This window comes from Oncorhynchus masou, chromosome 2 (assembly GCF_036934945.1).
Source record: "Oncorhynchus masou masou isolate Uvic2021 chromosome 2, UVic_Omas_1.1, whole genome shotgun sequence".
NCBI classification, from domain to species: domain Eukaryota; kingdom Metazoa; phylum Chordata; class Actinopteri; order Salmoniformes; family Salmonidae; genus Oncorhynchus; species Oncorhynchus masou.
The window spans coordinates 34,798,732-34,812,295 of NC_088213.1; the positions used below are offsets into that span (position 1 = coordinate 34,798,732).

Genomic DNA, 13,564 nt, shown 5'->3' on the forward strand with positions numbered 1-13,564 from the left:
ACTACGACTCGGGAAAGCATGCAGTTTATTAAACTACAGATGAAATAAGTTATGATGAACTTCACAGGGTGATGAAAGTGCAAGGTGATGAGCTTGATGCTCCTTTCAAATAAATATTGAGTGTCTTATTTTGGTTTCATAATGATCGATGCTTGGCTGCCATTTGACAAATACAAATACTAACGCTCTTATCCATAATAATCTCATAATGTAGGTATCCTACACGCACTGTATCTGCGAGGTGTTGGTTCAACCACATGTGCAACAGGCATTTTAATGTGCACTACGTCATCGTGCACAGCCTTGCATCCACAAAAAGTCTGTTTGATGGAAACACATCTCTGGTGGAAAATGGGCATATTGTTTTATACAGATTTTTGATCATGTAACGGCTTTCTTCCTGGGAAGGAGAGGCGGACCAAAACGCAGCGTGGTTTGGGTTAAATATCTTTAATCAAGACGAATACCGAGAAACACTACAAATATACAAAACAATAAATGTGAAACCAGCCCTGTGTGGTGAAACAGACACAGAAATAATCACCCACAAAACAGGCTACCTAAATATGGTTCCCAATCAGAGACAATGACTAACACCTGCCTCTGATTGAGAACCATATCAGGCCAAACACAGAAACAGACAAACTAGACACACAAAATAGAATGCCGACCCAGCTCATGTCCTGACCAACACTAAACAAGAAAAACACACAAGAACTATGGTCAGAACGTGACAGATAATTTGCGTGAAAATCTGTCGGACATCACTCTGTTACCAATTTTAATCACTTAATAATTCTTTAACAACATATGTATCAGTAGAAACACTATAACTAATTGCTAGGACTAGGACTAGGACTTGTTATTTCTGTGAAATGTAATTATCCTCCCTCATAAGGGAGAGAAATTAGAAAATATATTATAGATATGTGGGTTTTTGGTAACAGAATGACAAGACATTAGGCAATATTTCTTAAACTTACACAAGGTAAATAATTTCTCCAAAACTAAATTTAAGTGTTGATATTAGTTAGCAGGGGTCTTTACATCAACATTATTGGGTTTTGATGTATTTCTGAAATACTTTTTCTGGTAGGTGTTTTCTAAGACATGTTTTCCATCTGTTTATCCACAAATCAAAACTTTACTTATGCCACATTTTTAGAATTGAAAATTATTGAAAAATCTATGCCTTCATGTCCCAAAAACATAGACTTAGCTTTCATTTGACATCAAATGTGATATGCTCCTACAAACTTCACATGTTGGTTTACATGGAGATGATCAGAATAGTGCAACTGCAATACTATTTACAGACTTTCAATGTATGTCTACAAGGCTCTTTCCTTATGACATCATAGGTTTTGTCTTCCAGCATCAAAGTTCAAACAGACATAGCCACCACCAGTTGGCACACCCATTCATAGGCAAATGTTCTATACACTTATCCTATTCGAGGAAGTGTCATGCTTCTTTGTGGTTTCCCTGATAGTTCGAAGCTATCAGAGGCTGTGTATTCTCAGTTGTGCTTGTGTGACTTCCTGCTTGCATGCATATAATTCTGGTTCCAGGAAGGAGGGGGCCACGAGTTGTACTGCTTTCCCTGGGTTCAGACTGAACAGCAGTTAGAGGAATCCCCTACCCAACCCACTCCAGCTGAGAGCCCCTTTTTTTTCCCACTGACACGACCCCGAGCCCCACAGCCCCCCGTAATGCCCGTCCTCCCTGAAGAAGAGGAGGATTCCCCTGAGGAGCTCGACAGTTCCTCCAGCTCACCCAGCACAGTGAGTACCTATCCATTACATTAAACCTTCACTCTAAAGCTGTGGTATGTTGCACTCAGAGCTATACATGGCACTCGCTCATTAACACTGAACCTAGAACCTAAGGTTCAGTATTGGCAAGCTATACGGTTTTGCAAAGAATATGTGAGCAACAATAGCATATGAGCAATATGAGCATTAGGATTAACTCATATCTATGCTCATAGTGTTACTCACATATTCATTGCTAATTCATGTTAGTGTGTTATGGATGTGTGTATCTTTAGTACTAATGACTCCCTGCTTTTCACCTACTTCTATTTTTGACTCAGGAACAAAGCTTTGCTCAGCAGTGAAAATATGTCATTAATTCCAGCAAAATCATGAGCAGGATGTTCTTTCCTCTTCTGTCCAGATCACAAACTTTTTTTCCCCAGCGCCTCTTATTACCCTGTGTTTTTTGTGTTGATGAGGTAATTTGCACTGCGCTGGTGGTCAAGACAAGGTTTGCACAGTGTCTCCAGACCCCTCTAGATCTTGGCTCTACTCTGAAGACTGAACTGTCTCTCGTTGTTTTGTTCTGTCACCTGTTCAGATCCTGTGTGACTCCCCACCCTAATGTTAATTTAGTTGAGTAGACTTGTACAGAGTAGTGGAATCGATTGGATGTTTTATGAGTCTCTGAATGTGCTTTGCCTAGTCCAGTACGTCTCCCAGAAAACATGCCATTGAAACGTAGACAAAAAGTAGAGGTTTCCTGAAAGCTGCCTGTGTACAGTCCGGAGCTATATACAGCTGTTTGGTTTACACTGTAGAGACACAACAGATTGGTGTTGAGCGGATGACTGCCTCACCAGAACCACTGAGTTACTCCTCCTAGGACTACACTGTCATCCGTTCCAGTCAGCCATAAACACGGCCTAGATAAGACTTCACTGAGGAATGCAATGAGCCTCTGTAATCTAACCTGGGGGTATGGCAGCCGTATAAAATGATCCTCCTTTATTAAACAATAGCCCTGGCCTTTCAGCAGTTTTAGACTCTTATAGGGATATCATTTATTAGCAATTTCTTCCAGGACAAAGGTCTCAGTGAAGTATCATTTAATGCCTCCCTGTTTATTTGCATACTTTCTCTCAGGATAGAACTAGATACTAGGATATAAATAAAACATGAAGGAGGTATATAAGCCTGACCTTTAATGTTGAAAATATACTTAACATGGTTGACTTAGTTACAGATCACATGGTTCAGGTGAGTGTTCATTCTGTGCTTCCACTCTCCTGGGATGCTGAGGTCCAGTGAGTTCAGGATGTGTTTAGTCCAGAGGGACGTTGTCTAGAGTTTCTGATGTTCAGGGGTTCAGGCTGTTGACATTGTGCTGCTGAGCTAAAAATGCTGCTGCTGGAAACCAGGGACCACCTGCTAGTCAACAGAGCTAAGTCCCTCACTGAAATACCCACAGTTAGCAGAGGACCACAAGTTTATTTATTTTTCCCTTAAAAGTGCTTTGAAATGGTTGTGCCTTGAAGTTGAAGTGTCTTTCCCCCTGCTGATTCCACCACATTCCCCATACAGCCCCAGCCATGGTCAACATCAGGGAGGGTCTAGAGAGACATTAAGGTGTATGTTAGGCTCTGTCTTCACACTAATATCAACATTAAAAGTGTACGAAAACAGCAAGTCTCCAGTTTGGGGAACCAAGTCACCAAACATCTCTGTGAAAGTGTGTACAAAAGATTTTATAGATGTGTACATAAGCAGGAAGATTAAAGGGTAGAGCATGAGAAAGTTTTGGTGCCTTTGCAGTGACACAAGCCATTTGGAGACATGTTTACTCAAATGTCTCTGTAATCTTTGTTTTGCATGATTTTATGTTTCGAAACATTTAAATGAAAATGTCCCCCAATTTACGTCATTGCAGTAACAATATCCATATCTATGATTTTGCCTTATTTTTGAGAGACAATATTAGATTGTCTATGGCAGGATACCATTTCTATTATCCCGGTCCCTCAAAAGTCCTCTCAAAACCCTTTTCATATGCAGTCTAGTTCTGGTCTTGCTGCATAACTAAAGTTATACCTCTCCTAAATTATTTTAAACCTTTTGTTTCTCACATATTTTTCTATCTAGTATACACCAGTTGAAAGTAGAGCAGTTACCGTGGAGATGCCTGCTCCCACCATTGTCTTCCCAAAGCAAGCGACCGTGACCGTGGTCCAAGCAGACGGTCGACCTCTGGACCAGACCAGGTACATGTGTTATTTCATCTGTTCATGTCAAGATGGATTGAGAGCAAACCACCTCTGGAAAAATGATCCACTTTAACCAAGCCAGCATCGAGATATTTCTAGAAAATAAAATCCATCCTCCTTCAAGTGTTTAGAGTAGCTAAATGTAAATGAAGACTGCGTCGTAAGAACACGGCGTCTGTTCATTTGAAACGTTTCTCTTTCCCAGACCACACAGTCCCAGACCTCGCTTGTCCCGAAACGCCCTGGGAGGACCAATCACTACCGTCGGTGGGTACAGTCAAATACTTGAAGGCTAAATATAGCCTCATGTTAACAAAATGTACATAAGTCCATTGTTCAAAATGTGAGCTCCATTCAGATTTTTTTCTTCATAACATTGTATGGCTAATTTAATTCCATCTATTGAAATGTATAAGTTTGGTCATCAGTGTCTGACAGCATACAGAACTGGGGCCCTTTGTCCTTAGAAAATCAGAGCCAAAGCTCTCAGTGCCAGGATGCTTCTGCTTTGATTACTATTGATGTTGGCCTGTTGCTCTGTGCTGAGCTCAGAGAGAAGACTATTGGTTGTTGCCATTTGTCTCTCTGTGTGCGTGTGTGTGTGTGTGTGTGTGTGCGTGTGTGCGTGTGTGCGTGTGTGCGTGTGTGCGTGTGTGTGTGTGTGTGTGTGCGTGCGTGTGTGTGCGTGCGTGTATCCTTCTCAGACAGTACAGGCAATGTGATAGACCTGGATGAAAGACCATCTGCCTGAGCTCAGAGAGAAGACTATTGGTTGTTGCCATTTGTCTCTTATTGTCTCTGTTTTGTGTTTTAATTACGACTCTGGTGCGTGTGCGTGTGTGTGTGTGTGTGTGTGCGCGCGTGTGTATCCTTCTCAGACAGTACAGGCAATGTGATAGACCTGGTGAAAGACCATCTGCCTGAGCTGCAGCTCTCGGAGGAGGACCGTCAGAAGAACCTGGTGCTGCTGCAGGAGGCCAAGAAAGTCAGCGACCGCTTCCTGAGCCGCAGGGGTCGAAGGTCCACCTGCAGCCTCTCGGAATCCCCCACAGGTGAGAGACACTCACTGGTTTACAGACTGGTATACAAGTGAAACAGGGAAATATACAAGTACTTTATGGTAAGTCTTAATGTACAGTGTACAGTATGTAAGTATTAAGCTATTCAGTTTAAGACCACTATTTACACAGAACAGATTTAATCAGCTGGTGGAGTATAGATTTGGTTTAACAATATTTTGACTCTTAACGCTGGTTATGAAATACAGTGAGCAGCCAACAAACCCTCAGGTCTGCTAGCTGAGTTGCGTAAGTGAGTCATTGTAATTGCTGTATGTTTCTATCTTGACTTCCGGAGTTATCTGAACATCACGTACGTGCCCTCATGCCTTCGTCTTGCAGCATTCTGAATGCACGCCAGATAAGTCCAGTCTTCCCTCACGTAACAGACTACAGTGACAGATATCAAATGAAATCCCAATAACTATAGTTTTATTGTTGCGTGGTTATCTGGAAAGCGATGCTGATGCAGTATACTGTACTTTCATTGTCCAAACATAAAACACATGTGTGTTTTATCCACAGGTCTTTCTCCTAACCACACACCATCCTCCTCACCTGTACCGTCCAGAAGCAGCTCTCTAATCACAGCCCCTCAAATAGGTACGTCCATCTCTCTGTCAGTTAGAGAATATTCACTCTCTTTGCTGGGGAGCATGAAAATCCCTGCATAAAAATACATTTCATTATTCTGCTTTTTTTGTAAACCTTTTTCTTTCAGCTGTAGCCACAGAGGTAAACTATGCCCCCTCGTCGCCTGTCAGCCTGGTAAGACCAATAGGAATTATATTTTTCTGATGCACTCAGTAATGGTATTTTAACAGTATGTTGATGTGTGTTGTTTCGTGTTCCTCTCTGGCAGCGATTGGAGGTTCTGTCTGCGAGGGAGCAGGCTGATACCAGTACACCGGAGCATGAGGTAGCACAGCACTCTCACCACCACTCTCATTCTCAAGAGGCACCCTGGAATAGTTAGTCATACATGAAAATGCAATACGTAGTTAGTTTACACTCCAGAATAGCTATGCTCATAGCTATGTTGGATACAATCATTCATTTACGGTAGAAAATTGTAAATGTTGACATTCTTGCGCCCCCTTTCCAAGAAAATCCAATTAGTTTCTCCTGAATTGACAGTGTTTAAAGAATTGTGATATTGCTGTTTTTAGAGCACCAGGAGGTTGGTGGACTGGAAGCCCAATGAGAAGCGTAAGGTGTCCTCAGGCACCCTGGCTCCCCGCTACTCTGTTCCCCCACCCCCCAGGGAGCCTAGTGGGGGCCAGAAGGAGAACTTTGACCCTCGGGTAACAGCTAAGAATTGCCCAGCACCAGTACTAGTCAATAAGCCAGAAGAGGGTCTGGCCCGAGCCCCCAACCAGGCCCCTGCCACTGGGGTGGCCAAGCCTGTCCCTCGGCCCCCCACTCAGCAGGCCCCCTGCACGGCAGAAATCAAGACCATCGGGGCTTTTCCTCCCCTAATGAGAGCTGTGTCCTGGGACACTGTTGGAACTCTCAACGCCAGAAATGGGGCACCAAGTCTCCCCTCTACGAACGAGGAAACCTTCTCCTTTCAAGACAAGACCCGGGATGCCCTGCTCAAGTCCTCTGGGTACAAGGACTTCCCTGTACAGCCTGTCAACGTGCAGAAGCTGTCCAAAATAAGAGAGGTACGATGGGAGCCTTTTAGCTACTACTTTTAAGGGCTCATCCCTTGACTTGAACCTGATAGCATTAATGTGACATTTATTGCATGTTTTGGGGATTTTTATGGTAAATGATAAAATCATGAGAGAGAATGTTTTGTTCTTGTAATATTTTGGTCTCGTAAACATCTTTGTACGACACAGTTACAACATAAAAGCTCTTAAAAATCCACATTTGCACTGTTCTTCTGTATACAGGAGCACAAGCTGATGCGGAACCAAAGCATTGTGGGGTCAAAGTTGGCAGACTTGAGTGAAACAGCTGAACAGGAAAGAGGTACTGTGTTACCCCGTGTCTGACCCGGAGAGGAGACAGTGCTGTGTGTAGTGCTGTGTAACAGACCATTGGAGTAGACAGTAGACTTTTATCTAGTGAGGGGGAAAGGAGTCAAGGCTCCCAGCTACGTCACAGTCCTTACTGACCCCGAGAGATTTTCCTTAGAACTGAGGTCATGTTCTGTTCTAAGTTTGGCATAGAGCTGCAATTTATTGGCAAACTGAAATTTTATTTTAAGTTTGCACCAGCAGATGGTGTGAGTGAGATAACCCAGTCAGCTAAGATTGTTTGGCCAAAACATTGAAAAGACATCAGTGAATTAGTTTGTGATCCAAGAAGATTGCAGTACAATGTTGCTCAGAAGTAGGTTGATTATCAAAATAGTAATCTGATTATTTAAATAAATTAGGTTTTCCCATAGAGACCAGATAGCCACGTTGTAACTATCTAATGGTCTTGTGTGTGTGTGTGTGTGTGTGTGTGTGTTTGTTTTTGTGGCCAGGTCCCTCTCTTCTGCCCCCTGCAGGGTCTCCTACTGATGAGGATGCTAAAGAGAAGTCAGACGCTATGCCCAACATCTCAGACATCATGCTGAGGAAACTCAAACTGCACAGAGGGCTACCAGGCTGGTGGGTATCACAGTATTTAGACTGACAGGGAATTACCGTTTACAATATATTTTGGTCTTTCTACTTACATACTGAACCTATATTTCCTCTTTGATTCTATTGCAGTGCACCTCCACTCACCGAAAAAGAAGTTGAGGTGAGTATTTACTCTGGAGAGTGTATTATACAGTAGTAACCAGTTTTATAGTGCATGTTCGTCCGTTGTCTGTGGCCTCATGAATGTAATGTACAGGAAGCCCCTAGTCTCTACCAATGATTGAGACTAATGGGAGCCTCAATTTCCTGTCTCTAAGGAGAAAATGCAAACATGGCTGTGTTGTTTGAGTGCAGAACCCTTGGACTATGCTTTAGCCCCTCCTGCACAGACGCCTGTCCCTCCCAGAGGGATACATGTTGTGCACTAGGACAGTCGAGTTCACCGATTTCCTCTCAACACTTGCCTCAGTACTCTGGGACGATGTTTGGAATGCTGCAGCAGAGACCCTTTGATCATGACAGCATGGCACCAAGAGTTCATCTGTCATCATCGATGCACGTTATAGGCTCATCTCAGGCCTGGTAGCAAGCAGCACTGTCAACACACTGGCTAGTTGGTGGCTAGCCAACTAGCCAGTGATAGCTGGGTAGCCAGCTGGTGTAGTTCTATATGGTAGCTGGGTAGCCAGCTGGTGTAGTTCTATATGGTAGCTGGGTAGCCATCTGGTGTAGTTGTGCTTTACATTACCGCATACTGTACATTGCTAGCATAACAGTTATGTTATGTTAACATGTTATCAAGGATGTTCAGTGTTACATGTGTTTATTCAGTCCCATACTGTATTCATGTTTTCTTGGGCAGCACATTAATTGACTTGACCCCTCTGATCTACTTTGTGTGGCGGTCCAGTGAGTTGACGTGTCTCAGTCCTTAATAATGGTATCTAATGTGTCCCCGGGGACCGTTTCATGAGTTTCACAGTCCTATCCTCCCCACAGAACGCGTTTGTTCAACTGTCGCTGGCGTTCCGGAACGACAACTACACTCTGGAGACACGGCTCAAACAGGCGGAGAGGGAGCGGACCCTGACCGAGGAGAACACGGAGAAGGAACTGGAAGAATTCAAAGGCTCTCTGAAGGTCAGCCTTTTAGTCGGCCATGATGACACAGGATATGAAATTAGTTGTGATTCACTCATTTATCAAGGCCCTTTGTTTTGTTTTGTTGCCTCCTCAGTGCACGGCACCACAGTGGAGTAACATGGAGCAGCGCGAGTCCTACCAGTGCCTCATAGAGACAGTAGCAGTACTGCACCGTCTGGCCACCAGGCTCTCCAGCAGAGCTGAGATGGTTGGAGCAGTCAGACAGGTACTGGAAATCAGACATAGGATAGGATAGGATGGGCCATCCACAGGGTACACTCATGATTCAATGAAACCCCTGAATGAGAGAAGAAAACATTGAGGGAAAGTGAAAAGTTTTCCATGCTCCACTGAGAAAAAGACTTTGGGATGTTCAGAGGCATGGGTATGTTTTTTTTTCTTCAAATAAGATATGTTTGTGAAAGATTTAGCCTGTTATGCTTTCCCTCAGGTTATCGTTCACACCAAAGCCAACTCCAATAAATGACTAGGGAAGGACTCAGGGGTATGTCCGTTGTGATTTATAGACTAACAACATTGCTGCTGTACAAGACCTGACCCCAGACCTGACCCCAGACCTGACATGATGATGGCTTTCCACAGTGTTGGAGTCCCTCTCAAAATGATATTCTCTCTCTCTCTCTGCTGTGACTGTATGGTTAACTCTCCTGCCCATAGACAGTAATGACCCTGCTGTTGCTGCACTCTTAGAACAAAAGGTACTATCAAGAACCTAAAAGGGTTCTTTGTCTGTCCCAATAGGAGAACCCTTTAAAGAACCCTTTTAGGTTCCAGGTAGAACCCTTTTGGGTTCCAAGTAAAACCCTTTCCACAGAGGGTTTTACATGGAACCCAAAAGGTTTCTCCTATGGGGACAACCGAAGAACCCTTTTGGAACCCTGTGTGTGATAGGAGAAACGTATGAACAAGGCCACAGAGGTGATGATGCAGTACGTGGAGAATCTGAAGAGAACATATGAGAAGGACCACGCTGAGCTGATGGAGTTCAAGAAGCTGGCCAACCAGAACTCTAGTCGCTGCTATGGAGGATCCATAGACACTGGAGGTACACCTGCACAAACTCTTTATCTCCAGTACATGAAGGGCAAGTTGTTGCAAAATGTTGATTGACTTAAACTACGTTCTCCTGTGTTCTTTGTTTTAGATGATGGAGTCCCACGGCCATCCAGGTCTATGTCCCTGACCCTGGGAAAGGTTGGTGCTGTAGTGTTGAACAGAGTGTTTCTACTGGGTTTGACTGGTTATATCAGGGTAACAGTTCTCAATGTGATAAAACATATCTTTTTAAGGATAATACCCCCAACTGAACTCTCCTTCTCTTTTCTTCCCTCCTCTTTCTCTCACCCTCTCTCTCTCCCTTCCAATGGATCCTTATCAGGCTTTGCCCAGGCGGAGGGTCAGTGTTGCGGTAGTCCCCAAATTTAACCTCCTGAACATCCCTGGTCAGACCCCAGTCATGGCAGGACCCGGCCCCAGCGTTGCCATGGGAGCCAGCCCTCAACCCACCATGGGCCAAGCACTTCCTGTCCTGGTATGTTTTCTACCCAATCACGGCGTTCTCAGCCTGTCAACCTGACCACATGATTAAGTGGTAAACTTAAATAGACAGGATATTATCAGTCTGCTTTGTCTACATGCATGTTGTTTGATCTTGTTAATTACAGTGTGAAGCCAACAGTATGAAAAGCAACTTTCCCACTGAACCTACACATCCAGCTATAGCTGAGAGGTATGTTCTTCCATCCTCTGTCATAATGTTGACCTAATACATACCCACGAATATACTGTACATACTGTTCTCAGCACAATCTCCTTGCCTGTATTGCCTGGTTCCCAAGATCAGTTCACAGCACTTTGAAACAATGGGTCGACGCAGGGCCTTAATATATGTACACCCTTATCAGAAGACATCTTGTGCTGTATCAGAATCTTTGCCTTGTGTACTTGACCTTCAGGAAGTAGCTTGATTAACCATTGCCATCCGGATACCAGGGGCCATATACAGCAGATAACTGCACTACCCTTATGCAACTCCCAGATTGTCTATGCACCCAAAATAACTGTGCAACATTCCATAAAAACCCAACTGCAACTGGCTGATGGGATATTCTGAGATGTAATCTAAACATTTGGGCTGGGGAGCTTGACAAAAGCCAGGCCAGAGACTCCATCCCTGGCTTAGTAATAAGGGGAGTCTGAGAGAGAGAGAGCATTCAAGTGGTGTGCTCTCTTAGTTTGCCCCATGCCAAAATCTCAGGATCTCTCGGAGCGAGAGAGACAATAACAATTGTATCAAGTGTCTGCTCAGTAAAAGCCAGGGACATTTTAAGAGTCCCCATGTACACATTTTGCCTTTGTACTTTTGGTTTTTACGCAAGCTTGCCTGGCAGTGATGGTGCCATCCCCGCACGCTGCCATTCAACTGCGTTCCAGCCTGTCCATTAACACAAGGCCACAGTGTTATGATGGAAAGCCTAATGACCATGATGCACTCCTCACTCTCATCATAATGTCTGTTGGTAAAATGTTCTATGTGTTCTTTCCGCTATGAAACAATGCAGTGGAAAGAGTGTGGCAGAGCAGGAAGCTGAGCCATCTGCCCCAGCCAAGCCCTCCGTCAACCTAGAGGAGATCAGATCAGAGATCAGATCAGAGATCAAGGCAAAGATCGAGGAGGAGGCCTACAATAAAGGGTGAGGCCCTTTTCTATGTACTCAATCACCCTGACCACCCACAATCATACCCACAGTCACACACCCTGTGCACGCTGACAGAAGAGTGGCTGTACTGACATAATAGTGTCAGTACATAATAGTATGAAGAATCAACAAAATATTACAGTACATCCAGTACAGTCAGCATTGCAATAAAGTGAAGTAGTTTATACAGTGCCTTGCAAAAGTATTCGGCCCCCTTGAACTTTGCGACCTTTTGCCACATTTCAGGCTTCAAACAAAGATATAAAACTGTATTTTTTTGTGAAGAATCAACAAGTGGGACACAATAATGAAGTGGAACGACATTTATTGGATATTTCAAACTTTTTTAACAAATCAAAAACTGAAAAATTGGGCGTGCAAAATTATTCAGCCCCCTTAAGTTAATACTTTGTAGCACCACCTTTTGCTGCGATTACAGCTGTAAGTCGCTTGGGGTATGTCTCTATCAGTTTTGCACATCGAGAGACTGAAATTTTTCCCATTCCTCCTCGCAAAACAGCTCGAGCTCAGTGAGGTTGGATGGAGAGCATTTGTGAACAGCAGTTTTCAGTTCTTTCCACAGATTCTCGATTGGATTCAGGTCTGGACTTTGACTTGGCCATTCTAACACCTGGATATGTTTATTTTTGAACCATTCCATTGTAGATTTTAATTTATGTTTTGAATCATTGTCTTGTTGGAAGACAAATCTCCGTCCCAGTCTCAGGTCTTTTGCAGACTCCATCAGGTTTTCTTCCAGAATGGTCCTGTATTTGGCTCCATCCATCTTCCCATCAATTTTAACCATCTTCCCTGTCCCTGCTGAAGAAAAGCAGGCCCAAACCATGATGCTGCCACCACCATGTTTGACAGTGGGGATAGGGTGGTCAGGGTGATGAGCTGTGTTGCTTTTACGCCAAACATAAGGTTTTGCATTGTTGCCAAAAAGTTCAATTTTGGTTTTATCTGACCAGAGCACCTTTTCCACATGTTTGGTGTGTCTCCAAGGTGGCTTGTGGCAAACTTTAAACGACACTTTTTATGGATATCTTTAAGAAATGGCTTTCTTCTTGCCACTCTTCCATAAAGGCCAGATTTGTGCAATATACGACTGATTGTTGTCCTATGGACAGAGTCTCCCACCTCAGCTGTAGATCTCTGCAGTTCATCCAGAGTGATCATGGGCCTCTTGGCTGGATCTCTGATCAGTCTTCTCCTTGTATGAGCTGAAAGTTTAGAGGGACGGCCAGGTCTTGGTAGATTTGCAGTGGTCTGATACTCCTTCCATTTCAATATTATCGCTTGCACAGTGCTCCTTGGGATGTTTAAAGCTTGCGAAATCTTTTTGTATCCAAATCTGGCTTTAAACTTCTTCACAACAGTATCTCGGACCTGCCTGGTGCGTTCCTTGTTCTTCATGATGCTCTCTGCGCTTTTAACGGACCTCTGAGACTATCACAGTGCAGGTGCATTTATACGGAGACTTGATTACACACAGGTGGATTGTATTTATCATCATTAGTCATTTAGGTTAACATTGGATCATTCAGAGATCCTCACTGAACTTCTGGAGAGAGTTTGCTGCACTGAAAGTAAAGGGGCTGAATAATTTTGCACGCCCAATTTTTCAGTTTTTGATTTGTTAAAGTTTGAAATATCCAATAAATGTCGTTCCACTTCATGATTGTGTCCCACTTGTTGTTGATTCTTCACAAAAAATACAGTTTTATATCTTTATGTTTGAAGCCTGAAATGTGGCAAAAGGTCGCAAAATTCAAGGGGGCCAAATACTTTCGCAAGGCACTGTATGTAATGTGCTCCTGGTGCCTTATGATACTTCCTCTACGTTCAGCTCATGTGCCTTTTTTAATGAGAAAACAAGTGTGATGTTCCAAATACAGCTACCAAGAGGGACTGAAGAGAAGTAAAGAAGTCAAAGAGGTGGAGGAGGAAGAAGAGGAGGAGAAGGTAGAGGACAATCCAGAAAAGAAGGATGAAAGAAAAGAAGTCAGCAGAAAAGAAAAGTTCAACAGGTAA

General features: G+C 43.6%; 1 protein-coding gene across 1 annotated transcript in view; it reads left to right on the forward strand.

Moving 5' to 3' along the window:
* LOC135503704 (uncharacterized) overlaps nt 1–13,564 on the forward strand; it is a 31,644-nt gene that overhangs the window by 16,221 nt on the left and 1,859 nt on the right. The window contains exons 23-41 of the mRNA XM_064921854.1: nt 1,572–1,784; nt 3,900–4,018; nt 4,227–4,288; nt 4,900–5,073; nt 5,605–5,682; nt 5,801–5,847; nt 5,942–5,998; nt 6,249–6,746; nt 6,981–7,059; nt 7,562–7,688; nt 7,794–7,824; nt 8,664–8,804; nt 8,902–9,033; nt 9,720–9,873; nt 9,973–10,022; nt 10,207–10,359; nt 10,493–10,557; nt 11,390–11,521; nt 13,429–13,560. Of these exons, the coding sequence (XP_064777926.1) occupies nt 1,572–1,784; nt 3,900–4,018; nt 4,227–4,288; nt 4,900–5,073; nt 5,605–5,682; nt 5,801–5,847; nt 5,942–5,998; nt 6,249–6,746; nt 6,981–7,059; nt 7,562–7,688; nt 7,794–7,824; nt 8,664–8,804; nt 8,902–9,033; nt 9,720–9,873; nt 9,973–10,022; nt 10,207–10,359; nt 10,493–10,557; nt 11,390–11,521; nt 13,429–13,560 (2,444 nt within the window). The remainder of the gene's footprint in view (nt 1–1,571; nt 1,785–3,899; nt 4,019–4,226; nt 4,289–4,899; nt 5,074–5,604; nt 5,683–5,800; nt 5,848–5,941; nt 5,999–6,248; nt 6,747–6,980; nt 7,060–7,561; nt 7,689–7,793; nt 7,825–8,663; nt 8,805–8,901; nt 9,034–9,719; nt 9,874–9,972; nt 10,023–10,206; nt 10,360–10,492; nt 10,558–11,389; nt 11,522–13,428; nt 13,561–13,564) is intronic.